The sequence below is a fragment of the Poecilia reticulata genome, chromosome 9 (assembly GCF_904066995.2).
Source record: "Poecilia reticulata chromosome 9, P_reticulata-male-v2, whole genome shotgun sequence".
NCBI lineage: Eukaryota > Metazoa > Chordata > Actinopteri > Cyprinodontiformes > Poeciliidae > Poecilia > Poecilia reticulata.
Genome location: NC_088838.1, coordinates 5,743,140 through 5,769,531, shown reverse-complemented (window position 1 = coordinate 5,769,531; position 26,392 = coordinate 5,743,140). Strand labels below are relative to the sequence as shown.

Below are 26,392 nucleotides of genomic sequence, written 5' to 3'. Positions count from 1 at the left end.
TGACTTTGGGAAGTGTGTTACCATGTTCTATGACTTTTATATACATTACATAGTAAAACATGCTAAATGTTTGGGGCCCTGGGGCCACAGCTCTTTCCAAATCCAGGACACTCTGACCCATCCCACGTTGGCAACAAATAAAACAGAATAAAGATGGCAAAAAAGTACTTTTCAACGTTCTTTTATAACTACAGGAGAAAAAGCAACATAAAACAACAACAGAACATTTTCTTACAGACTCAAAGTGTGCCCTTAATACTGTAGCTTAGTGGCTTTTACACTCGCACAAACACTCAGCTCTGATTCTTTCAGCTTTAACTTTCACAAATGTAATGTTCAGTAATACATGTACATGACCGGAAAGAAAAAAACAAATCAACAGAAGGCAACGTGGGAAACAAAGGAGGCAAAACTAGAGCAGGTTCAGTGGAAATCTCAAATGGATTCTTCAAGTAAACTAACACAACTGTAGTGTGACGACCTGTCAGGATCCACCTCCCTGTTCAGAACAATACGCCGTAAAGGGAATCATTAAAGTTCCCCGAGCCGTGCGACACGCCCATCACGGACGGCTGCTGCGTCGCGGGGAGCTGGAATGTGCTTCCTCGCTTTTGCCAGCTGTCTGCTCCCTCCTCAGCAGGCCTGGGCCTCAGAGTTCATCAATCACCCCACGTCGGCACATGCTGGACCTCGTTAAAAAAAAAAAGGAGTCCCAGCACCAATAAAGCGTGATCAGACACATTCTGCTTCAAGGAGGCTTCAAATCTCACAGATTCCTGTCAGGAGCAGTAAAACACCGGTGGTGGAATTAAAATACGTTGCAATAAACTTTAGAGTTTAGACTGATAATCAGCACCACGTTGTCTCACACACACACACACACACACACACACACACACACACACACACACACACACACACACACACACACACACACACACACACACACACACACACACACACACACACACACACACACACACACACTTCAACCCGACTCCCCCCACTCCTCCTCACTCATGAAAAAAAGCCAATTCCTTCCAACGCCAGTAAATAACTCACTCCATCTTGTACGTGGAGCAGAAGCAGCCATTGTTGAAGGCTCTTGTGCTATCTTTAAATCTCTGAATGTCTAAAGCAGATGTACGCTCCGCTGCGATGAGACCTGGCAAGCGCCGCAGCCTCCACATCCGACAGGCAAAAATAGTGCTTTTCCTTGTTGCTATTGATACCGCTGGCGAAGTCGGACTGAAACCATGTAGTCACCCTTTTTTTAATATCAGGGAGACAGATGAGTTGTTTTTATGATGGCGTATTAGAGATGTTGTAGATAGAAGTGACCTCTTCTCTTTTTTCTACCAAAAATCCCTAATTTTGAGATTGATCTCAGAAAATTTCTAGAAAGAAACCGTGGACATTTCTGAGTTTGTAGAAAGTTTTCAGGCAAGTTTGACTTTTCAAACTATGAAATTTCTAAGTTTTTCTAGAATAATAATCAGAAAAAAATATTTTTTCTAGCAAACTTTCAACTTTTCAAACAAATCTTTGTTTTTTTTGTTGTTTTTTTAAAAAAAGAAAATTTCTGAAATTAATCCCAAAAAAAATCCTCGTCTTTCAACTTTTCAAGCAGATTTTCTAGAAAATTTCAGTGATTAATCTAAACATTTTCTTGTTTTTTTCATAGCAAAATCTTCAGACATTTCCTTGCTTTTTCTAGAAATTTTCTGAGATTAATCTAAAAATTTCAGAGTTTTTCCTAGCAAACTTTTGACTTGTGCATCTCAGAAATGTCCTTGTTTTTTGTTTTTTTTTCCCTAGAAAATGTAAGAACTTTTATGGCGGAAATGTACACATCTTTTATCTTTTTCTATTTACGCAGGCCTTAATACTCAGTCACAGATTTCAACCTCAACACAACAAACGTCAGTTTCTTAATAAGGCGAAAGTCGAGGCCCAGCAGGTTTCAGGAACGTCCTTCAAAATCTGGTGTCCGACTGTCAGTAGCGCAGGCCTCGGCTAAACTCTTAAGGCAAGAACGTTAGTGTGGCATACAAAAAAAAAAAAAAAAAAAAAAAAGAAAAAAGCTTATCTCAGTGCAGCTACTTGCTGTGTGTGCAATAACTTCATAGATAGGTAAGACACTCAAGTAATGACTTCATGAAAACGCTGCAAATAAATAAAAGAATAACTGCATGTGAGGCACAGGCAGCACACAGCAGTCAGACGGCCTGACAAAACGGCTGCAGGCTGGATTTCGAGTGAATAAACGGCATTTACGCAGCATCACGAGTGTGGATTAGTTATGCTAAGAAAAGACACAAACATTAAAAAAACGAAGAAGAAAAAAAATCAGAATGGATTATACAGACACTTTGTTTCATTTAGAAGCACAAGAAACATCTTGTTCAGAGAAGAATTTGACATTTGGGCGGTTTAATCGCTATCCGGGATTAGATCAGTCTGCAGTGTGAGGTTACGGCCAGTTGATAACTTACACGACCTCTGCAGCTACAACACGACTCTGCCAAAGAGAAACACACAACCATCTGCAAAACTGCACCTCCATCGCTGACTTTACGAAGTCAGAGCCTCACATCAAGAAAAACTGTCCATCCCTCTCCATCTAGAACAAGCTGGGATTTCTCAGACTACAAAACAAAACATGTTATTAATCATTAGAGGCGCTGGTATGCAGATTTTTTAATTTCCTTTGGCTCGAGTCGGGCGTTTACGCCAAGCCTGGCGCCGAACCTCGCATTAAAAACACACAAACAAAACGCAGATAATCCCTTCCAACTATTAGGAAAGAAAAACGTGCATCAATCCAAACGACTCAAAGACTTTTCCCTCAAACTCGAGGCCTGATTTTTCCACAGAAGGCATTCTGCTGAGGACGGCACTCTGCTCACGCTTTGGTTCTGAAGAAACGACGCCGTGTGCCGAGTGAGAAGAGTGGAACCGCAACACAGACATTTTACACAGAAGTCAGGATATTTATGCAACTTTAAATGAATATGAATCAACTTTCACAGATCTATAAAGACAGAGTTAGTGTGGTTTAAACTGGGTGATGGAGCTGGAGAACCTAACGTCACTTTATCCTGGTTAAAATAGGCGAAAACAAAAACAATTACAAGTCTATGATACTTATTTGGCAACTTCACAAAGCGACACAGAGCTCATTTCCTGGTTTTCCTGCATTAAACTCACAGGCACTTTGTCCACTGAAACAAAGGCGTCTGCATCGAACTGTCATGTCTGGAAGACTTGGTGCAAAACAAGTCCAAAGTGTTTCCAAAAGGAATATTTTTTTTAAATTAGGCAACCAACCAGCCCTGCTGCGGGATGGTGTAAAAAAAAACAAAACAAAAAAAAAACACACATGAAACGTAAACTCTCTGCTTAATGTTCCGACCAAACGAAAGAAATGTTGAGAATTTCCGAGTGAATTTAGGTTGGAAAAACTTCCTCATAAACATCGCTGAAACAAAAACAACAGAAGCCGAAACAGAAGGCACTGACATTTTTCTTTTGCGGCTCCCGATCCACGGATCGTCTGGACTTGTCCCAGCAGATCGAGCGGATTCTGCTCAGATCCGGCTTCGACCGGTCACTTCTCATGGCTTACTAGTGTAACGGTAAACGTGTGATCGGGCCCCAGCTGCTTGAGCTCTAAGCTCAGCTAATAGCTAATAGCGTGCGGCGGGATTGGGCCGGTGAGGTGTAACAGATGCAGACGGAGTGGTCGCCGGGCGCATCGCCGCGGCTGTGATTGTGCTGCTGCAATTGTTAGGCGGGCGACGCGCTGCGGTCGGGAGTCAGGTCTCGAAGTACTTGTAGATGGCGGTGACGTATGTCATGACGCTCTGCCAGTCGGGCCGCTCCGTGTGGACCATGTCATTGATGTCCTGCAACAGACAAGGAGGCGCTTTGAAAAAGACGTAGGTGGACGGAAAGCGTGGCCCTTAAAGGCGACAGATCAAGACTAGAGATTAGTTTGGGGTTTGTTTTTGTTGCATTTAGTGGTTAAAACCATATCCGCCCTGCAGGCGAGGTTACCAGGCAACTAAGTTTTCTGTTGCACCTGTTTCCGTGCAACAGCAGCGTCTGGACGAGGATTTCTTTATCTCTAGGTAAAGCTTTCTCTCCACTTGTTAGAGAAGGATCTGCTAACTGAAAACTGTGGGTAGATCCATATCTCTAGAGGACTTCTTGCACTTTGTTGCAGCAGAATGCAAAGCAGAAACCATTTTCATCAACTTACAACAATGTTTATAGTTGAGAAATTGTTTCAAATCTAACTTTGGGGTCCGATGCTCAACTTGAACATCCAAAAGACAGAGGTGGAGAAATGAGGTCAATCATTTTAAAAGCGGAAGAGGATTAGGGCCACTAAAAAAAAAAAAAAAAATCTCAGAGTTCTGATTTTGTTTTCCTTTGAATTCTGATTATAATCGCAGAATAAGTTCTGTTTAAAAAAAAGAAATGTTTCAAGTCAATTCAGCAGCTTTTTTCTCTGTCGGATTGATATCAGAAACATATAAAGGCATCTCTTCTTTTTATAAAGATTACACACTGTCCCTGGGAAAAATACACCACACTAAAAAACAAAAAAAAGCTATGGGTGGATTTGCAGTAACAGTTCGTCTGCAGAGCTTACCAATGTGCATTTGATGCCGACGCTCTCTGCAGCCTGGAAAGCTAACGTGAAGTTTCTCCTCTGAGGAGAGAAAGGGAGACATCTTTAGGTCACAAGTACAAGTGTAGAAATGAAGCCGTGTACAGGGAGCGCTGCTTGCCTTGTCCTGGCTGCTGAGCTCCTGGTATGGGATGTGTGCGGGCAGGTAGGTGTGTAGCAAGGCGCAGAAGGCCAGGCCGTCATTCCAACTGCTGCTGAAGTTGGTGATGTCGATGTTCTGGGAAAAAGGCGCGGCAGTTAAACAGTGCCGCTTTCAGCGTTATTCTGGACACGTTATTCTCATAACTGGAAACGTTCAGGATTTATTGACAGAAAACAGCAACTCGATCTGAACGGCAAAGGCAGAATTCATCCGCCAACGATCATCGTCTCGACCTTAAAAAAAAAAACAAACAAAAAAAAAAACGGAAAAATAAAATCCTCCAGCAAACATTCGCTGACGTTCGGCGTGACCGCACGCTTCAATCTCCTCGACATCACAACCCATCACCCTCTGGCTCATTGGTGTTTTGTCAGTTTGTTACTTGCAGGATGTGCTTAATGTTGCACACTTCCTGGAGAGGACGCAGGAAGCCATGGTAACCGTGACCTGTGTCCCTTCAATGTGGAAGAAAACTACTCTTGTGACAACTTCCCAGGCATTTTCTGAGTCACATAATCAAACCTGTTTACTACTGAGGCAAACCTGCTGCCAGTTCTCCATCTATACCAACAAACAAAAATATCTTGGAAACACAATAATCACCTTTTCACTTTTTTATCAAATTACTACCAAGAAATGTCGATCTATTTTAGGTAGAGGCGCAAACAATTAATCGACTTACAATTAATTGTCGATTAATGGTTTATTAGATTGAAATTAGTTCCAATCGATTAACTATGGTCCGTTTAGACCTGTTTTTATTGTTGCAGTGTGGCCACCATCCAGCAGAGGGCGCCCCTGGTCATCCTTAAGCTGAGTCAGCTGATGTAGAAACAAAGATGGCGGGTCCATACCAGAACGGGAAGGAGAAACTGTTAATTCAGTCAGTATTTAATACAGCTGACACAAAATAATGTTAATGTTAAAATTGAATTAGTTTTTTTAAATTCAGTATATTATGAAAAATGTAATCTTATGTTATGCAAAGTCTATGGGTCCTCTTCATACAAGAGAAAACTCTGATTTTCATGAAAATGGCCTCCAATCAATTCAAGCAACTTTAGGTGAACTCATCAATCGATAACTTACATCTCTAATTTTACTGGGATTTTGTTTGTGAGAGACAAACAAAAAACCGTGGAGTGGATGAAGAAAAACTTAAAAAGCGCAACATGCATTTAGATTCAGACCTCTGAATCAACAACACGTTTTACTGCCATTACAGCTGCCAGAAGTACAACAAACAACTTTTCACATCTAGAATTAAGTTCCAGGTTTTTTTTTTTCTCCTCAAAACGCCGCCAAACTGTCAAGATGAAAGAAGAGTGTCAACTTTCAGCGATGTGTCGATTGCCACAGCTTTTGCATACATAGATGTTGATAAAAGTTCAAGTTAACAAAGATCCAGATTTAGAAACTATAAAACCAGTGACGTGGGGAAGTGACGTAATGGAAAGATGATAAGAGTCTGCCACAGATGCAAGAGAAAAGCACTGCATATCTTATTTTACTTGATCTCTTCTTTTTGTTAATAATCTTTTAATTTTTTGGCTGACAGCAGATACACACAAAAAGAAAGAGTCGTCACTGGTGGCTTTTTGGGCAGGAATAAGAATTTAGCTACCGAAGGTGCAATAACTTGACTTGTGTTTGGCTTCAAGCAGCTTTCTCTGGAGAAACCTGACAGTTTTCTCCAACATTCTCCTTGTAAGCAGACTATTTAACAACCTGTGGGGTTTGAGTTCAGTTGTGCTGTTTGTGAGTTTCCCCAAACCATCTGAACTTATTTATTTAATGCTGTTTTATGGTGTTTTCACTCCTGACAGTTTGGTAGAATTGGTTCGATTGGGGACATTTGTTCCATTATCAGTTGGTCTGATTCTCTTTAACATTGCACTGCGTCAAAAGACCAAGGACCTTTGGAAATACTGTTCCCCTCCTTGCCTGTGGTGGCGCTGCAGCAAAAACTACTGAAGGAAATGACATGAAAACCTCTGAAGAAGACACTGAGCGCAACTTCCTCCTTCACAAAATGTGAACAAAAATGGAGAAGCGTCACATTTCAGCGGTTGTAGGATTTGTCTGTTGTTGTTGGTTAAAGGCTATGAGCCAGCTCTCCGCCCAGAGCAAGAAATACACGTTTGTTTTGGTTGAATTTACCCAGAATTCCCTGTGCCGTAGTCCACGTCCTGGTTTTGACTCGGTCTCCGCACGGTCCGCTTGGCGTTCACATATACGTTGGTACTGCGCCAAAGTTCACTTCAACCGAACTGAGACCAAGGTTTTTAGGCAGAGTTCACTTTTTTGATCCGCATCAGAGTTCGACTACGCGTTCACACCTCCCCAAACGAACCAGACTTTAAAGGTAGACAAACTGGAGTTTGATTGAAGCGGAACAAACAGGGATGGTGTGAATGCACCCTCCGTTTAGATCAGGATGGTTCTCATACCTGATAACCTTCGGTCTTTTTTTGGCACCACTTGAGCAAAGCGTTTCTCTTGGAGCCTCCATACTCCCTGGCCAGTGCCGACAGCGGGTCCTTTCTCTCCTCTCTGTTAGAGAAACAGACAAGAGACTCATAAGCAGGGAAATGATTTCAAGGTCAAAAAGGGCAAACGTCTTCAGCTTTCCTTCGTTTTTTGTGATTTGGGTACAATGCTTCTGCACTTATCAGGTGATGTCACGCAGTCGAGGAACGTCTGAGACAGGACAGATACAGGAACTTCCTACAACCTTCTCGTTTAGCACAAAATGTGACGGTACCTCAGGCGGCTGCGGGTGGTGGGCGTGACGGAGGCGGTGGGGGACGAGGAGGAGAGGGAGAGGGGGGAGGAAGCAGAGCTCATGGCCATGAGGGAGGTGGAGGAGGCTCCATCCGACGCCGACATGTCCCTCTTCATCTCCTCACTGCTCCTCCGCGACACTACGGGACACAGATTACAGCTTGGATTCAAACGGATCTGCTCTGAAATGGCACATCAACTCTGACCAACGTCTCCAACCTGAGATGGCCTTGGTGGAGTCGATGTTGGAGACCCTCTGCAGGACGGGAGGCGGTCGGCTGGTCGGGGCTCCCCTGAGGAGGTGCTCAGCTGTGGGGACATGACAACATCGACACCGCTGAGCGACAGCATGACGAACTTCCTCCCAAAAAGTGGATGTAACCGGGGACATGGGGAGGATGGAGGGGGGTCAGCTAAGAGCCACATTCCAGTCCCTGTGAGTTCAGGGAATACCGACGCACGAGGCCGCCTCCCTCACCAAGAAAACAATAAATCACTGAAAGAGTAAACAAACATTGGAAACTATGGCCAAGATTGCACGTTCGCAGAAAACACTTGAGCTCGCTGCAGTTAAGAGTAGACAGAGTGGACGAAGGGGACAGAGTGGACGGAGGGGACAGAGTGGACGGAGTCGTCCCCTCTCATCGTCCGCCCTAATCCTTACAAATCCCGACTGAAGCCTCGGGAGAAAAGCGATCCCGTTTGTATCTTAGACAAGAGGGATCAAGCTATTCAGACTTGTTTCCATGACGACATACGACGTGACGCTACTTGACATCACAGTATTTAGTGCTTTTTCACATTTGCACCTGCAGCGCCTTGCAAAGGTATTCACACTCGTCACATTTTTTCACACTATCAGCTTAACAGCTAAACACTTATTCAGGTCTCGTTCATGGCTTTGTCTCGTTCACATCGAGTGAATAGTGAGCATGGACTGCCATTTGTAGTCGTACCATAGACTTTGATTAAGTCATTCAAGCATATAAACACAATTAGATTATAACTATTCTAGCTGCTGCGTTTTATTTTGTCACTTTTCTAAAATAATGACCCAAGTCATTTTTTGCTAAAAGTGATTTTTTTTGGGTCTAAATTATCTTTTGGCAAAAAAAAAAAAGAAAAAAAAAGAAGACACAGGCCATTATTTTAGGAAGCTAATTTAATGCATGCTAAACTCTTCAGCTTTTTATTGGATAAATGTTTAGAAAATGATGCATTGTTTTTCTTCCACTTCACAAGTGCAAAAAAAAACTTGAGAAGTCTTTTTTTTTTTTGCTGTATTGAAAAACTTAAATATTTTTTTGCTGTATCCTAAAAGTTTAAAAAATGTTTCTTGCTGCAACAAAAAAACTTAAATTGTGAAAAAGTTGAACAATTTTTGCCGCTCGTTTTGAAAGTGAAACTTGTATTTCAGTAATTCATTTCATGTCCTTTCCATAATTATGGGTCACAGATGGTTAAAAATCCAAAATTTAGAGTCTCAAAAACATTTGAATATTACATAAAATAAATTAACTACTGCAGAGTCTCTGAAGGTGTTGGTGTGGAGAAGAATTTTACATAAAAATGACTACAGGATGGAGAGCGTTTTTACCTGGTATGGTCATGTCTGTGTAGCTGGGTCTCTTGTCAGTCAACGATGAGAGTGGTTTGGTCGCCGCTATGGACCCAGCAATGGAGTGTCTCTGAAACAGCAACACATGCACTTTAGTAGATTTACAGGGTTGCCAAGAATAGAAGTGGACCGATTACAAAGATCAGATATCCATCCAGAATGAAGTAAATGTTAGAGCCATGAATAGGAAATATTTAACTTATTTGTATGATGGTTTGTTTTTTATTTCATCATATTTAGTTAAGAAGATTCATATTTGTTCAGGCCATTTTTATTGTGAAATTTTGTTTTATTTTGAAAGGCTTACTTCCTGTCGGACCGTATATTGTATTAGAAAAACTATTGACGGATTGATTAGACACAGACGGATTACCTATACATGGTGCAATACAGTTTTTGACTGTAAACTGTGTATTTTTTGGGAAAAATGAATTGTAAAACTGATTTAACGTCATTTTTGTATTTGCATTTTTTTTTACAGATGAAGAACTTTTTTGTTAAATTCACGGTTTGCAAGAGTCCTTTACTTCCAGTGTCTAAGAAATGACACAGATATTGGATCTGTTGCCATAACAGTAAAGATCACTGAAAGCTACAAAAAAAGCTGTGCTGTTCAAGTGAATCTTGCAAAGTCACATTTATCCACTTATCTTTATGTATATTTGAGTTTGTATGTAAAAAAATTTCACTCATGCAAATATGAAAAATCATAATTTCAAACTTTAGGATTTTTTTTTTAATCAGACCACTCCCACAGAGTCTGAATATGAGAAAATGAAATAAGACCCTGAAATAAAAACGTTAATAAATAATGACGTTTCTTAAATAAATACAAATAAGTCTATGAAATAATAAAAATAACAAAGTGTTGGAAAATAAAATGCCATAAATAATTGATAAAATAAACTTTTCCCAAATAGGACAAATTTATTTATTTATTTGGAGTATTTATTAATTATCAACCATATTTATTTACTTAATTTTGAATGAAATATTTATCATTTTTATTATTATTTAATATAATTTTTCATTATATAACCAAACACCAAACATGATTTACAAATTGTTTGCAGAGATAGAGTTTATATATTCAGTAACTAATAACTATATAATTGAAATAAAGGACCAGTCGGTATATTTGTGAAGCCGTAAAGAAGCTGTTGTAATGTCAACACTATAGTAATCCCATCTTTGTTTTCAGCACCTGCATGGGTGAAACAGCAGCAGCTGGAGGCGTCTTCATGGGGCTGGGGCTGAGGGGGGTCCGAGGTAACGGGGGAGCGGAAGCAGTCGGAGCGGAGGCAGTCAGACCGGAGGCAGTCAGAGCGGAGGCAGTCGGAGCGACGGCGGCGCCGTTAGAGGGCGGGCCTACAAAAACACATAGAGGATGGCAAAAAAAAAAAAAGAAAAAAAAAGAAAAATCTATGAAAGAAGAAAAAGATCAAAATAACTTATAGACATGACATAAGATTCCACCCCACCTCTCTTTGGCAGCAAAATGTCTCCAGAAGGGAGATGACTACCGTTAGGTTTAGTTGTCAATACAACACGCTAAATCTTAAATGTACGCCAAATATATAAAAGAAAAAGGGACGCAGAGCTTTGCTACTAATTGTCAACACTAAAAGAACAAGATAACAAGGTCAGGAAAAAGTTTTAATCATAAAAAAAAAAATAGTGATGCAGAGGAAAGTGGTCTGACTTTCATAACCGTTGTATGTAGATGTGATGTGGAACTCTGTGTGTCTCGGCTCGGTTAAAAAATAAAGAAAACTCTACGCCAACTCTGACAAATCATCAGTAGAAAAACTAATCCACCACTGCAGTGTTAGATTAGCCAAAAGCTGCAGTAGCTAATCTACCACAGCGACCACTTTTTAACAATCGTAAAATAAACATCAAGTCTATAACATAAAACCGACTGAATGTTCTGTTCTTTGTATAGGGGTTTTGAATCTTGAGACATATAGTGGCATTGTTGTGAGTTGCAATGGCAACGTTAGATGATTGTGTCGGTCGGACTAAATGAGGAAAACGGAGCAGGTTCAGTAGCCGCGGTACCTTGTGAGGCGCTGTCGAAGCTCTTGATGAGCGTCTTCACGGTGGGCGACGGCTCTGAGGAGGTGGACGACCTCCGACTCAGACCCATCCCCTGTCTGAGGGCCGCCAGGTCCCGCTCCACCGCATTCATGTAGTTGTACACTCGGCCTCTCTCCTCCTCTTGCCTGGAAAACCAACAGGGCTCAGCTCAATGCACACACACACACACACACACACACACACACAAGCACTTTGAAAAACAGAAGTGAATGTGACAAAGCAGTCAGACAGATATGATTACAATGGCCACTCCTAGAAAGATTTCATAGTGATGGCCAGACTGGGCCGGTAAAAATTTTACATAAAAATGATTATGGAAGATAATCAACAACATAAAAATGTATTTTTTTTTTAAATCTGACTGTTTTCTAATTCTGTGTCCATCTATGGGTCAAAACCCAAATAGATAACCAATGATTATTAGGTATATGTCATTTATGTGGTAAGCATGTGCAAATTATCACATGTGAATGTTGAAGAATTTTAATTAATACGAGTTGCAAGAGCATTTCATTTATTAATTTGAATTTTTCTGTGTTATAGGATTTGTAAACCTGCACTTAATCCACACTTGAAAGCCTGCCTCAGATTTATTTGGTAGATTTGAGTTTTAAGACTAGATATGCAAAAACATCATCAGGCAAAAAAAATTTTAATAAATCAGAGAAACAATCTGATACAGAAAAACAGCACTGAAATGAATTAAGCTAATTAATTTAAATTAAACAGATAATTTAACAGAGATTAAAGTCAGAATGTATTTTTTTTAGTGACCCTAATCCTAATGTTTATTTTTAATTTACTTATTTTATTTTATTTTCCTTTTAAGTCCTAATCAAAGAAAATCACTATTTGCCTCTCTATGACTTGAACATGGGGGTCAGCGGGTGGCCAACATTTTTCAAGAAGAGGCTCTGGCCCCCCCTGACCCCTTTTCTGTGAGCGCCACTACTTGATGGATCACTGTGAGGAGTTTTAGGTGCTGAGCTTGTCAGCCCGTTGGACTTACTTGCGGCTCTTGACCTCGTCCAGCTCCTTGCTCAGCTTCTCGTTCTTCTCCTGCGCCTCCTGCAGGCGGCGCCGCAGGTCTCCTATCTCCTCCTGCGCCTCGGACTTGATGTCATTAGCGATGACCACGGCTGTCTGCAGATCGGCCTGGAACTGGCGCCACTCCATCGACTCCTCCTGCACGCAACACACACGACAGGATAAAGGAGCCGAGCGCCGGAGTCAATATTTACACGATTCATGGAGCTCAGATGAATTCTCTTCACGTCTTTCTGTGTCAACGCTGAACAAAGCAGATGAGATCACAGTTCAAAGCTCCAGAGTGTTATCATTGAATCAAAACTGACTTTTTTTGATGTATTTTTATGAGCACTGGCACCAAGCTTCATTTACTTAATTAAGTTAATATTTCCACTAAAGTTAGCTGATATTATTAATGTATTTGAATATAAACAGTCTGATAACGCCCTAATGAATACGTTCACCAGGTGAAAAATATTTTATTGCTTCTTATTTGAGAGATTTAACTCCGTTTGTCCACAACTGCAGAAGTATTTCTGCCAGCATTTCAAGCTGTTAAATCAATACAATGTAAAACTGATATGTGAAACTTTCGCATCTCGTGAAGCATAAAAACCTTGGAAATGTTTTCCCAAAAAGCCATCGGGGAATAATTTGCTGTTTAAGGATCAAACTTTGTGTTTACCCTGAGTCTGCGATGAAGAGTCTTGATCTCTCTCTCCATGTCATGCTTCTGGTCTTGCAGCTTTTTCACAGAGTCTGAAATAAAAACAAAAACATACTTTTTACTAAAGCCTACAAGGACATCAGAAATGCTATCAAGTCCAATAGTTTTCAGAGCATATTTACAGTAAAAAGTTTTAAAGTCCATAAAATCAAGCTGGTGTGCATTTCTCACAGTATTCTCTAGATACCTACAGTCTGACGCGAGGCCACTTACTCTCCAGGTCCGAGATGATGAGGTTGTCATGGAGCTTCAGGGCTCGGTGCTGCTCCACTTCGTCCTCCAGCTCAAAGATGGTCTCCTTCATGTCGCCGATCTCCGTCTCCTTCTCCTGCAGCTCCACGCGCCGCTTCTCTAGAGCGCCCTCCTGCTCAGCGATCCGCCGCTGCGCCTGGTCCTGGAAGCCCCTGTACTCACTGTCCAGCTGCAGGAAGAGCAGAAGCCTTGGTCAAAAATACCTAAAAATCATTTTCATTGTGATATTCATACCTCTTGTTATTTTTTTTGTTTGTTTTTTTAAAATTTTTTCACTTTACAATCACAATCCCTAAAGTATTTTATTGGAATTTCATGTAATTAACTAATAGAAAGTAGTATTTATGTTATAAATAAAACACACACACACACAAATCCATAGATAACCGATTATAAAGTCTCTGAAAACAGAACTGCTGTTCAAACAACTATTAATAATTAGAAGAGAAATTACCATTTTAACTCATCATGCGATTAATTGATTATTTGCTTTCTGGCCCCTCCACTGTGGCGCTAATAAAACCAGATAAGATCGACCCCATATGTGTTCCCTGACCTTTAACCTCGAGCTCTCTAACCTTGCTGAAGGTCTCCTGCAGCCGGCCGAGCTCGCCGTGCGCCCGCTCCAGTTCCTCCTGCGTCTTGGCCGCCTTGGCCTCCGCCTCCTCCTTCCCCAGCCGCACGCCCTCCAGCAGCTGGCAGATGTCGTTCTTGTCGCCGGCCGTGTGCAGCGAGTACAGCTCCACCACCCGCTGCCTCTCCTGCTCCAGCTGCGCCCGGCAGCGGCCCAGCTCGGCCTGGTCACTGCTCACCGCCGCCTTGTACTCGTCCAGCGCCGCCTCCAGCGCCGCCCGGTCCTGCCGCTCCGACTCCACGATGCGTTCCATCTGGTGGTTGCGCTCCTTCAGCGCGCCGATCATCTCCTGCGCCTCGGCATTGTCCTGCTCGGCCATCTTGAGCGTGTTGGACAGGTGCTGCTGCACGCCCAGCAGCTGCTCCCTCTCGAAGCGGGCGTTGTCGGCCAGGTCGCCATAGCGCTGCTCCAGCTCCAGGTAGCGGCCGCTCTTGATGTCCTCCTCCAGCGTGTAGGCGACGTGGTGCTCGTCCAGCAGCGAGCGCAGGTACTCGATCTGCCTGCCGTACAGCTCCAGCTTGTCGCTCTGCTGGCACAGCGAGTCCATAAGGATGACCTTCTCCTCGCCGAGCCGCTCGTTCTCCCCGTTCAGCTCCTGGGTGATCTGCTGCAGGTCGGCCAGCTCCTGCAGCGTGGCCTGCAGCTCCTCCGCCGTGCTGTGCTGGTTCTCCTCCATCTGGTGGATGCGCTCCGTCAGGCAGGCCACCGACACCTCGCTGGTGTCGCCGCTGCTGCCTCTGCGCGAGCGCGCCACCACTGCACCCGGGGCGCACTCCGACTCGGACGAGGAGGACGCCCCCGAGGGGGCGTCCAGGGCGTCGTCGCTGGACGTGACGGCCTGGTAGACCTCGCTGGACTCACTGTCCAGGTTGTCTACTGAGCCGCCGTGCTGGTGACCCGTCAGCAGGTCCTCCAGGGAGCCGGGCGCCGAGCCCTCCACCGAGGACGTCAGCGCGCCGGCGCTGGCCGTGTCGCCGTGCGCGCCGCTGGCCGACAAGTCTGGGCTCAGGGAGGACGGATAGCTGAAGAGCTTGTCGGTTCCGTCCAGCCGCTGCTCCAGGGAGAAGCCCAGCGCGTTGAGCCGGTCCTTCAGCATGCGGTTCTCGCTCTTCAGCAGGTTCAGCTCCTCTCGGATGGTTCGGTTTTGCTCTTGCAGGAGGATCAGAGTGGACTCCACGTCAGCGGCAGTGATGGCCGACACCTGGGGCTTCTCTTTCTCCCCGGCCTCCTCTTCCTCCTGCTCCTGGGGTGTCGCCTCCTTCCCCCCCAGGCCCAACTGCGCCCTCATGTCCCTCAGCTCGCTGCGAAGGTGGAGGATCTCCACGTCTTTGCTGTTAGCCAGACCCACCAGATCTTTCACTTTGGCTTCCAGAGCGACCTTATCGCTGATCTGACCGTCTGATTTGGACTTGCTCATGCGGCCGTCTGATTCGGCCACCGTCTGGCTCCGGGAGCGTTTTCCTGAGGCTACATCCCCCGACACGCTGCCCAACACCGATTGCTTCTTAGCAGCTGAACCTCTTGAAGTCCGAAGGCGATCTCGTGAAGAATTTGGTTCCTTGGAAGCCGTTGATGTTGTACGCTTGGACAGAGACCCTTTGAAGATAGAAAGGAAAAGACGTGAAACTTGTACTACAGGCAATCAGAGGCAGGATTGTGCATTTCTGTGACTTTTTGCTGACGATGACTACCCAGGATTTCCCCAGTGATGGGGTCGCTAGGGGAGTCATTCAGGGGTCCGTTGTGTTTCTGGGTTAAAAAAAATCTTTCAAATTCACAGGAAATTTGAAAACCTGACTAGGTAATAATGAATTATCAGATGACATTATTGAAGGGGCAGTATTATGTGTTTTCCAGGCACATTGTTACATTTTATAGCTCAATCAAGCAACTACATTTATTTCAGTTATTATAAAAATGCTATATATATATACCAAACATGATTTGAAAGAAGTTTGACTTCCTAATTTAATGACTTGGAATTGGGTATCTGTCTCTTTAAGAAGCTCCAGTTCCTTCTGAAACTCCACCTTCAGGAAGTCATAACAACATGGCTCCTCTACCAACCCTTTAACAACGTTTTTACCAGCTTTAATCTGAGAAGCATTCATTATACTGGCCCTTGTATTGACTGTGGGATACCTGATGTAGTTTTTGGCTTGCTTTCTTGGTTGGTAGAGCTACTTCCAATGGAGCCAGTCTTCTTGGTCTTAGTGACGGGATTCCCTCCAGCCATGGCCGCTAAAAGATCATCATTGCTTTTCACCTGAAAGAACAAAACCAACACTGTCACACACAAAGAAAGAAAAAAATACAAAACAATGATGCTAAATGGAGACAAGTTTCACCTTATTCAGAGGTGCAGCAGTGACACTTTTTGCTGAGGACTTTCCGGCGCCGGCAGCCTCCGATTTCCCTCGTTCCCCGCTGACCTTACTCGCCGCTGGCCGGGCCGACTTCTTCATACTGAGTTCTCTGATGCCGACACATTTACAGCTCAAGCTGAAACAAAAGGAAAGTGGGAGGAGAGAGCTGGAGTCAAAGACTGCCTGGAGAGTGGCAGCTCTAGTTTTCCATCAGAAAGAAATTCTGACGAAATCCCCCACAGCTACGCCCACTGTTATTTACGATCTCCTCCCCCGAAATACGGAACTGGTAAAAGTGGTTATACCTGTACAAATGAATATATTTTCAAAAATGAGTAGAAATTGAGATGTGCAAAGTGTAATTGGTATTCAGCTCCTTTTACTCTGACACGTCTAGGATTGAAACAGTTAATTGGATTAATTATGATGAACAGATTATTGAAATAATCATCAATGAATTTAGCAACTAATTAATCAATAACTGTAGTACACAGAGAAAAAAAGGCCATTTGCTGAAAGAACAAAGCACTCAAAGCAGTAAATGAAATTACACACACACACACACACACACACACACACACACACACACACACACACACACACACACACACACACACACACGCGCTTGTTATTGCAGTTTAAGAAATAAACATTTTATTGCCTATCTAAAAGAGGATTTGTAGTAGTTTAATTATATATTTTAATGCATTGCAAAAAATGCTGAAATGAATAATTACCAGAATATGCCAATTTTTTATCTGGCTCGTTGTCAGAATGATCAACAGATCAATGAGTAAAATAATTGGTTGTTGCAGCCGTAGATCCTTCCAATTAAGAAACGGTGGTGGCAACATCATGCTGTGGGGTAGCTGTTTATCAGTAGTTTTCAGATTGTTGTTCTTTTAAAAGTTTTATAATCGCCACTTTCCTTCCACCTTGAAATGATTCTTTACTTTGTTTTGGCCTGTTAAGTAAAATCCTGACAATGGCCTTGAACTCTGTGGTTGTGACAAGCCTGCTGCAATTAATCGATAAGTTCGTTTTAACTTATCAATTAATGATAAATTAAAACGAACGAAAACAAAAATTTGAAATCATTTGAATAATTTTAAATTTTTCACTGTCGTCTCTTTCTACCAAAAACAGGATGAGAAACATCTCAACTAGCCCCCCTTTGTTGGAGGACAATTCTGTCTACAGTAGCGGTTCTCAACGTGGGCGGTACCGCCCCCCAGGGGGCGTTCAGAGGCCGGCAGGGGGCGCTGGCGGACATTTTTACAAAAGGGGGGCGCTGGCGGACATTTTTACAAAAGGGGGGTGCTGGGATGCCTTTGGGGGGCGTTTGGTCGAAGGTAAACTTTACACCTTAAATCCACAACAATACCAGTTTAGACTTTGAGCAACTTGGTAAAACTGTATTGTGTAACATTAAATCATGCTTGGCTGCAACTGTATCGATGGCAGCTCTTCTTCTTCTATTCAGTGTTTGTAGCTTCATGGCGCAGCTCCGCTCCGCATCAGTTCAGCGTTACACCGGCTGATGACGCTGCTGTGATTCACTTTGTCTGGTATTTATGTAGGCTACGTTTTGGCAGTTCTGTGATCATGTCAAAGCAGCAATTTATATTAAAAAGTGTTTTATTTCCGTTTGAAAGCTGCCTGCTACCATGGAAGGACAACAGAAAATCGCTCTTAATTACTAAAATCACGATACCTTCACTTTGTATCCCTCTGAAAAATGAACCCATTTAAATAAAGAAATCCCTCCATGGGTGATACCACGATAGAGATATCACCCATGTGTTAACGCTATCGTTAACATATGGGTGTTAACGATAGCGTTAACCGGGTGTTAACGCTAACGATAGCGTTAACACCGGTGCTGTAAGTGGTCCGACGTGAACCGGGTCTGATGGAACAACGGTACCACAGCACTTTAAAATTTCAATAATCAGAATGCCGTAATTGTTTCCGTTGTTTTAAAAGTTTTATGTCAGTCTGCCTTTTCACCAAAGATATGTTTCCCGACCGCCCTGCATCTTAGGGAGTTAAAAAAAAAAAAAAAAAAAACGACGCGCACATTGCGCAAAACTCTGAAACGTGAGAAGCGGGCAAAACGTAGCGACAAAAGGCATAAAAACAGAGAATCCGACGCTGAACCGTGAAAAATCAACACATGATGTGAAAAACATGACGATTAAGCGGCGCAGCAGGTGATGAATGAATATTACTGATGATCAATAAACAATAAAATAAATCTAGCAACAGGAAAGAAACTAAAGTGAACATAGCAATAAACCAAGAGAGGATAATACTAATGAAATGAAACTAAATGGAAATGAATGAAAAACAAAATGCAAGAATAAACTAAGAAACTAAAGTAAATACGGAGAAATAAACTGGTATGGCAAGACCTTTCGAGCAATAATTAATACAGAGGAATGTATGGCAAAAATAAACAGACATTATTTCCAGATAAAAGGTAAAATAATATTGTTGAAGTGCCATGGGCAGGGGCGCAACTACACATTATTCAGGTAGATGCGAAAACATAAATCGGCACAACCCCACGAAGGAGCGTAGAAACATACGCTCCCCCCCAACCCCCCTCCTCCAGACGCCGATACGTTTAGGGCAAAACTCGCTACATTTACCCCGTTATGTGTGCGACGTGAAGGAGCGTAAGGGGCGCTGAAGTGTCCGGGAAAACATAATCGGTGCGCCGATTCAAAACATCTACAATAATGATAGTAACATTAATAATAAAATAATTGTCAGTGCAAAGTAGCCTACAAATTTTTTGGTGGGGGGCGGTGAGGGACCTGGATAAGGGCTAGGGGGGCGCTGGGCCGAAAAAGGTTGAGAAACACTGGTCTACAGAGACTTCAAAATTAATTTGTTTTATTGTTTTGTTTGTTTATTTTGGATATTTAATATGTCTTCAAGCTCCAGTGTTAATTGTTCATTAGAATTTAAAGTTTTTTTATCACAAAATTATTACATCATTGAAATTATAGTACTTTAGAAATTATCTCAAAACAATAACGTTATGGTTTATCACTGTAACTTTATTATTATTTATCGTCCAGCAGAACGTGTCATCACAACAGGCCTTATTGTAACATCACTGACTTTACTTAAACCAGCAGCGTTTTATTTCAGTCACTCCAGTGATTATCTGAAGCTGGTGATATAAACTGCTTCCATTCAAATCTAATCATTTAATGTTTGTGGGCCGAGCAGAATTATCTTAATTAGTTTGCCTTTATAGGAGGATGATTTGTTGTCTGACAGCTGCAGGAGACTTCCCCAGACCTCCACCAGATGGCTCTCGTGTGTTTGTCAAGTTGATTCAGTTCAGACTGTCAGCTGCATTACCAATCACACAGAGTAAAGGAACCTCCAAGTAGTTACTGTTCAAAATGTCGGAAGAAGTCAGATTGAAACCTAGCTGTTTCAAAGAAAAGAAAAAGAGGGAGTAAAGCATTTCTCTGGTGTGTCTTCTAAAAGATCAGCAGAACCAAATAAGGAAATCCAGATTCCTCCACAGATCAAACGGAACGCTGAAAGCAGCGAGGCTGGCAGCGAGTTTAAGAAGGCAAAAACAAAAAACCCCCGACTGATTTTCATCTGACAGCCAAGGAGTGAGGAATTTATCCATGTCATTATTTTGAAACCTTTAGAAGCTGAAATGCTCCTAATGACAGTTTGAACTGGGCAAATCGAGCAATTAGGCTTCATTAGAAATGTGCTATAGTTTAGCAACACATGATTCGAATCAAACGCCTGGACGGAGGGCTTTTCATTTCTCCAATAAACCCAGTTTATCTGGCGGTGAGCAAGGTGCTGATTTTGGCTGGAGCTGTTCAACATGTGCAACAAAAAAACCCCCACAAAAAACAAAAACAAAAAAAAAACTGAAACGCTGAAAGTTATTCTCGGTTGCTGATGTCACAAAAGGAACAAAAGTAAACCAGGACACAACAGAAGACAAAGAAGATCAACGTAAAATGTTTCAGCGTTCCCTCAAGATGAAAAGCTGAGCTGAAATGATTTATTTAACGGAGGAAACTCAGCTACCATCTACATGTGAGTCAGTGCTGCTGTTTCCCCCTCAACAAAAATTGTTTGTTTGGACAGAAATATAAATGAGACAAGCACTAAATCAGAAAGACAGGAAGCTGGCCCACTTATCCCAGCGAGGCCACCAATGTTGTGGCAATTCTGCGAATCAACCCTTTTTACTGAATGCAGGAATGAATCTGCCATTTTCTTGCCAACTTTCTCTCCCAACAGATTCAGAAATAATTTTAGCAGATAAAAGCACCTTTCTTAAAAACCACAAGCAGTGATGGATTTCAGATGTGTCTCCGAAGTCCAGGTGCTTCCTGCTTTTAATACTCAAAACTATTCAGTCATAAGAGTTGTTCTTTTGTGGAGGGCTCTTTTAGACATATAGCTGAAGATTTCAACACTCACTTGAATGATTTAACAAAAAATACCAGGAAAGAATATTATGCTTCAGAGAACCTCGTGTTGGGAGACTGGTCATCCCTTGTCTTTATCCCCAATTACTATATTTGGGCCGTTATGGACAAATGACTGCCGGCTCCATTTCTGTTTGTAGAAATGAAGTGAAGGATTTGTTGGGTGAGACCAGGAGGAGATATTCAGGAAAAACAATTACAACGCTGGCAAATTCCAGTCTTAAGACTTTAGAAAGATCAACAGCTGAAACACTGCAGCCCTGGCTTTCAGTGAGGACTTGAGAGTCAAGTTTGCTGTAATCTTTTACAATCTTGGGATTCAAGCCAAAAAAGCGTTCCTCACAATAAAGGGTTAAAACTACAACAGAAAGCTTATAAAATAGATCTACAAAGTCTTAGAAACAAAGGAAATCATGACGTCCATTTATTTTACTCTAAATCAAAAAAGAAAATAAGGTAGGAAAAAGTGAGCCGGACACATCTAATGTAAAATGCAGCTGCTACAGTAGCTTTTCCTCATAGCCTCTTGGTTCACAACACAGCCAGTCATCATCATTGTCATGTTTGTTTCTTTACAGCCTCCTCTGTCTTTGTGCGTCTAATTGCTCCACTTGTGTTTACAGTTATGCTTCTACGCCTGCAATTATCTTCAAGTTCATTCGCAAGTTTGGCAGAAAAGCGAGGTACTGACATGTGCACTGAACAAGGAGCCAGTTCTCTGAATAGCTGAATGTGTGTCAAGGCAGATGTCTGAAATGGAGAGCTGTTAGCTGGAGCGCGGCCCTTTTGATTTGGCCTGAAAAGACGTGGGAGCGATCGCTGGGGACCAACAGAGCAGATAAATGAGGCGCAGTGAGCAGGCGTTTCCCTTCCCACACTGCAAAACGCTCCGCTCTCTCTCTCTCTACCCTGCAGGGCTAGGCCATCGACACAAAGCTTTGCATGGAAAAATATTTATTTATGCAAGTATGTGTAAATGCACAACCACATGCATGTACTGAGGAATCTACCAGTCTGATATTCGTGATTACTTAAACGTCAAAAGGTCCCCAACTATCAACTAAGGATGCACCGATCCACTTTTTTCACTTCCGATACCAATACTGATATCTGAGGTTTGAAAGACATTGCTGAACTGACTTAAGCAATTTTTTTTAAACACCAACATAAATGTACTGAATTACAAATTAATTTGATAACACTGCACCAGTACAGCAAACTTACATTCACCAATAGAGACAAAAGCTCGGTCAAACATGTAAAAACAACACAACTTTAATTTGTTCAGCAAACCATCATCCTCCTACCACTTCCTGTCATCTTCTTTGTCGTTTTCTCCAGTAGTAACATCTGGCTGTTGATCATGTCATGCGAAAAAAGTTGCAGTTTTGTGAAATGCAGCTATTTAGATATGACTGAAAAAATGAATTAATTGTAGTGCAAAAACTTTTAATCAAAAAACGTACTTTTATTTTCAAAATTGCAGCGATTCCATTGAGCGAATTCATTTTCATACTTTCAATTTGTGCAATTTTACGGCTAATGTAAAAATAAGTAATAATAAAAAAAAACAGGTCAACTACCTTGGTCAAACATAAGAAATAAACTGCAACAAACATTCTTTCAAATGGTTCAGAAAGTGCAATTAGAAATTCTAAATATAATGTCAAAATAAATAATAAAGCATAGTCGCTCAGAGCACAAAGCATAGAATTCGACTGAATAGATCTGCTCTTATGAATCGGACACAGTCACCAATACCAGATCTAGAATTTCTGACAATATTGGTACCGATACAGATATTAATATCAGATTGGTGCATCTCTACTATCGACTAACATGATTTTATTTCCGTAGTAGGATTAGTTGCATGCGCTAAAGGTGGGTAACCAGTAAGCTATCTAAAGGCCAGTGTTTGTGGTCAGAAGAACACACGCACGCACGCACGCACGCACGGACGCACACACTTGACCTAATTTAGATCAATAGTACCTGATCCAAGTATTAATGAATGCGATGGACCCGGTTCAAGACTTCCAAAGCAACAAGAGAGAGCACTGTTCTCTTACAGACAGCTGAACAAAAGCATGGGACTGGGGGAAAAGAGGGAATAAAACAGCCCAGGAGGAGGAGGTGGGAGTAGTGTTCATGCTTTCACTGCGGGAGGCATGCCCTGGCCATAACATCAGCTTCCTGTGGTGGCGTCTCCCTCCCCGAAAAAATAAAAAAATTAAATAATTCAAGCTTCAATTCTACAGGGGCGACTGCACAAGGACAAGAAGGCACCGGTCTGCCTGAGACAGAGCAGACGTCCAAGACTGAATTTACATGCCGTTATTAACAGGAGGGGCTGGAATGTCATGTTTCTACTTGCAACGTAGCCTCGAGTCACGAGACAGCCGCTGGTGTTTTACTGCCTTACGGCTGGAGCTTAAGGACGTCTGGGGAATATGAAAAGTATTCACATTTCACAACTTTCATGTTTCGAAATGATGCACGATCACCAAAATGTTTCACAAATAAAATCTGAAGAGTGCAGTGTGTATTTGCATTCAGACCCTCTAACCCTGACACCCTTTAATGAAATCATGTGAAATCATAATACAAGGATTGTATTATTCAGAGAAGCAGCCAAGAGCTCCATGGTAATTGTGGAGGAGATGCAGAAATCTATAGCTCAGGTGGGAGAATTTAAAGCACATCTTTCAGTACATTCCAAAAAAAAAAAAATCTTGCAAATTTATCAAAGAATGGCTTGAGATGAATACAGTAGTGTTTAAACGTTATCTTCTGCAAGTGTAGTCCAAGTGTGTATTGTGGAGAGCAAATAATTTAAAGTATAAATTATTTATACTTTAAGCACTGCAAAGGAACTGGATAGTAGGAGAGGGTTTCTGCAATAAGTTTCATCTCTACATCAGGTAGGCGTCTATAGGCCACCAATAAGACACCGTTGAGTTTTCTGAGGTACCAGTGAAACCTTTGCATTGGCAACATAAACATTAGAAGAACCACAGCAAACAGTTAGCCGTCAAGCTAACAGCATATCACCTAAATGCATAGACATGTTCTTCACCAATGCATTCGTTATGTGTAAAGGCAACAGGGTCACTCTTCATAGGGAAAAGCTGTTTAAGGAGAAGCTGTTTAAGATGAAGGATATAACCTCACTAGCTAGTTAGATAGCTCTACTGTGAGGCAGGAGTTAAACTTCCTGTTTAGTTTTATACTTTCTAAATAAAAGCACGAAGCAAGACACGTAGACAAAAAACCCTTATAAACTTATTCTGTATATGTGATAATTACAGCCAATCTAAGTATTAACTAAAATGAAAGCTTACATAAAGACGCGTGGTTCGACTTTAGGCAAAGCAAGCAACAAACTTCGAATAAAGTTGAAGCTAAAGCTGCTTTCACAGCAGAGGTCAACAAAGAGTTCAACCTACCAGTCCGCACTCAAGTTCTAAAAGCATAAATATGCACATGGAGAAGCTAAGTGACAGCGGCGCACACTTATTTTGAAGTTCTTAAGCGTTAGCTTCAAAATAAATTGGCTACCTTGACAGCTGAATTAAGAGCCACACCAATAGATAGAACGACTTTCTTTCTTAAAACAAAAATATACGAACATGGAAATGTAGTGTTTTTGTGACGTTTGTTGCATTTTACAGAAGGGACGTGGCTGTTTTTTTGAGCGAGTTACGGAGAACTTTAGGTTGTTAATGCTAACATTATGCTAACAGTGTTAGCATAGCCTGGGTGAAAAAGACAGCCTTCTTGTTAGCAAACTGACCAAAACAAAGACCCTACCTTTGGTTCTCCTATTTCTTCCAACTTAACGAATTGATTAAAGCCCGACGAAGATCCATTTGCAGCTGGAGCTGACAGTCCACGGATCCCACCGCTTGTGAAGGCAGCATCGGTGCTTCGGCTCTTCTTTCTTTCAGGAGGATCCTCTCTCCGCCTGCCTGCCTCCTTCCCTCCCTCCGGGTCCCTGGTTTCATCCGCTCAGCATCACACTGCACAGGACGGACTCTCAAACATCATCATGAAATCTGACACAGTGCTTTTGTAATAGTTAAAACAATTGAGCCACTTACCAAGAAATGTTCAACCAACCAACTAAAATAAGAATAATAATACTTAGAACTAGAACAACTACAGTAAAATTTATTTTAAAGTGTTAAAAAAAATTCCATAACTGAGGAAAAGGGTTGATGAAGGCATTCTGGACACTTGAAAACTTTATGTAATAAAAATAAAAAATAAATTATATATATATATATATATATATATATATATATATATACATTTCATTTACAATCTGAAACGATACAATTTCACATAAAAATTAAGGAAATTTGTGTTTTTCTGTTTCTTTGTTGTAATAATTTTTGTGATGACATTAACTAGCATTAGAAAGGCAGTTCCAACAGTTTTTGGAGAAGGCAGCGGTAGGTTTGTGGCAGCATCTCCTTCTCAAAATATATTTGTCATCATTAAGGGCTAAAAAAATATAATTCCAGAAACATAGAGATGTAAATCTGCAACCAGAAGTAGTCCCTTATCTCTACTATTGGTGACCGAACTCTATCCACCAGAATGCCACTGCCCTGACCAGCAGAGTGGGGTTCATCAGAGACAAACTCCAGTACTTGAGAGTGGATAGGACGGAATAGCCGGTCTGTAATCCTGACCTCAGCCCCACTGAACACTGGTGAGATCAGCTCGGCAGTGCTGTTCATGCCAGACTGACCAACATAACCACAACTGGCTTACTTGCAAACAAATGCTGATTGAGGAATGAGAATTTCAAACTCTAGAATTGCACCAGTCATGGTGGCAGCATGTTGGAGTAGCTCTGTTAGTTCTTATTTGTTGACTTTTCTTAATGATTTGTTTTTCTTTGATGAATTGCATGTTTCTCCATTTGTTCTCTCTAGTTTTGGATGCTGTGTAGCTGGAAGGATTTTTGGCCTAACTTTTTTTTTTTTCCACTTTCAGACAATTATGATGCGCAGCTGTGGCAACACTGTATTGTTTTTTACAACGAAAGGCAGTTGATTAGGATGTCAAAATCCCAAATATTATGAACTATAACCTCAAATCTCATTGAAGGCAAAAATGAATCTTTATGGATGCAGAGCAGGACCAAAGAGCAGAGAGAAGAACGTTCAAACCATGTCTTCCATCAGTCATAATGGGCAAAGATCATTATTAAAGAGCAGCAGCAAAAGCAAATGAGGTGGATTAGCAGTGCTCCCCAATAACTGATGGTGTCATCTAAGAAGTTAATGTGGAATATTGTACTTTAATAATTCAGCAGCATTTTACTTGGGGGTGAGAAGGGGAGGTCTTGAGGACATCCATTCATTAAAGTTAAATGCATCAAATATTTTTGAAAACTTTGTACTGGGATTTTAAGATGGTGGGAAAGCTGACAAACCGTTCAGGAGGAAAAGGTTGACACTTAGGTGGTTTTTTTATGAGTTCACCCAGATATTTTACACAACACGTGGATGCATTTATTGATTTAGACACCTGCAAAATAAAA

General features: G+C 41.8%; 1 protein-coding gene across 1 annotated transcript; it reads right to left on the bottom strand.

The window, feature by feature from the left end:
- Positions 1 to 165: 165 nt before the first annotated feature.
- specc1la (sperm antigen with calponin homology and coiled-coil domains 1-like a) lies at positions 166 to 24,984 on the bottom strand. Its single transcript, XM_008417240.3, has 16 exons — positions 24,649 to 24,984; positions 16,334 to 16,487; positions 16,128 to 16,251; positions 13,930 to 15,581; positions 13,313 to 13,520; positions 13,058 to 13,131; positions 12,353 to 12,528; positions 11,305 to 11,468; positions 10,448 to 10,611; positions 9,223 to 9,313; positions 7,845 to 7,934; positions 7,606 to 7,765; positions 7,292 to 7,394; positions 4,800 to 4,916; positions 4,661 to 4,720; positions 166 to 3,908 (listed from the first exon to the last, which is right to left on the bottom strand). The coding sequence occupies exons 2-16, from the start codon at positions 16,448 to 16,450 to the stop codon at positions 3,819 to 3,821; spliced, it is 3,390 nt and encodes a 1,129-aa protein (XP_008415462.2). The 5' UTR covers positions 16,451 to 16,487; positions 24,649 to 24,984; the 3' UTR covers positions 166 to 3,818.
- Between the last annotated feature and the right edge of the window lie 1,408 nt (positions 24,985 to 26,392).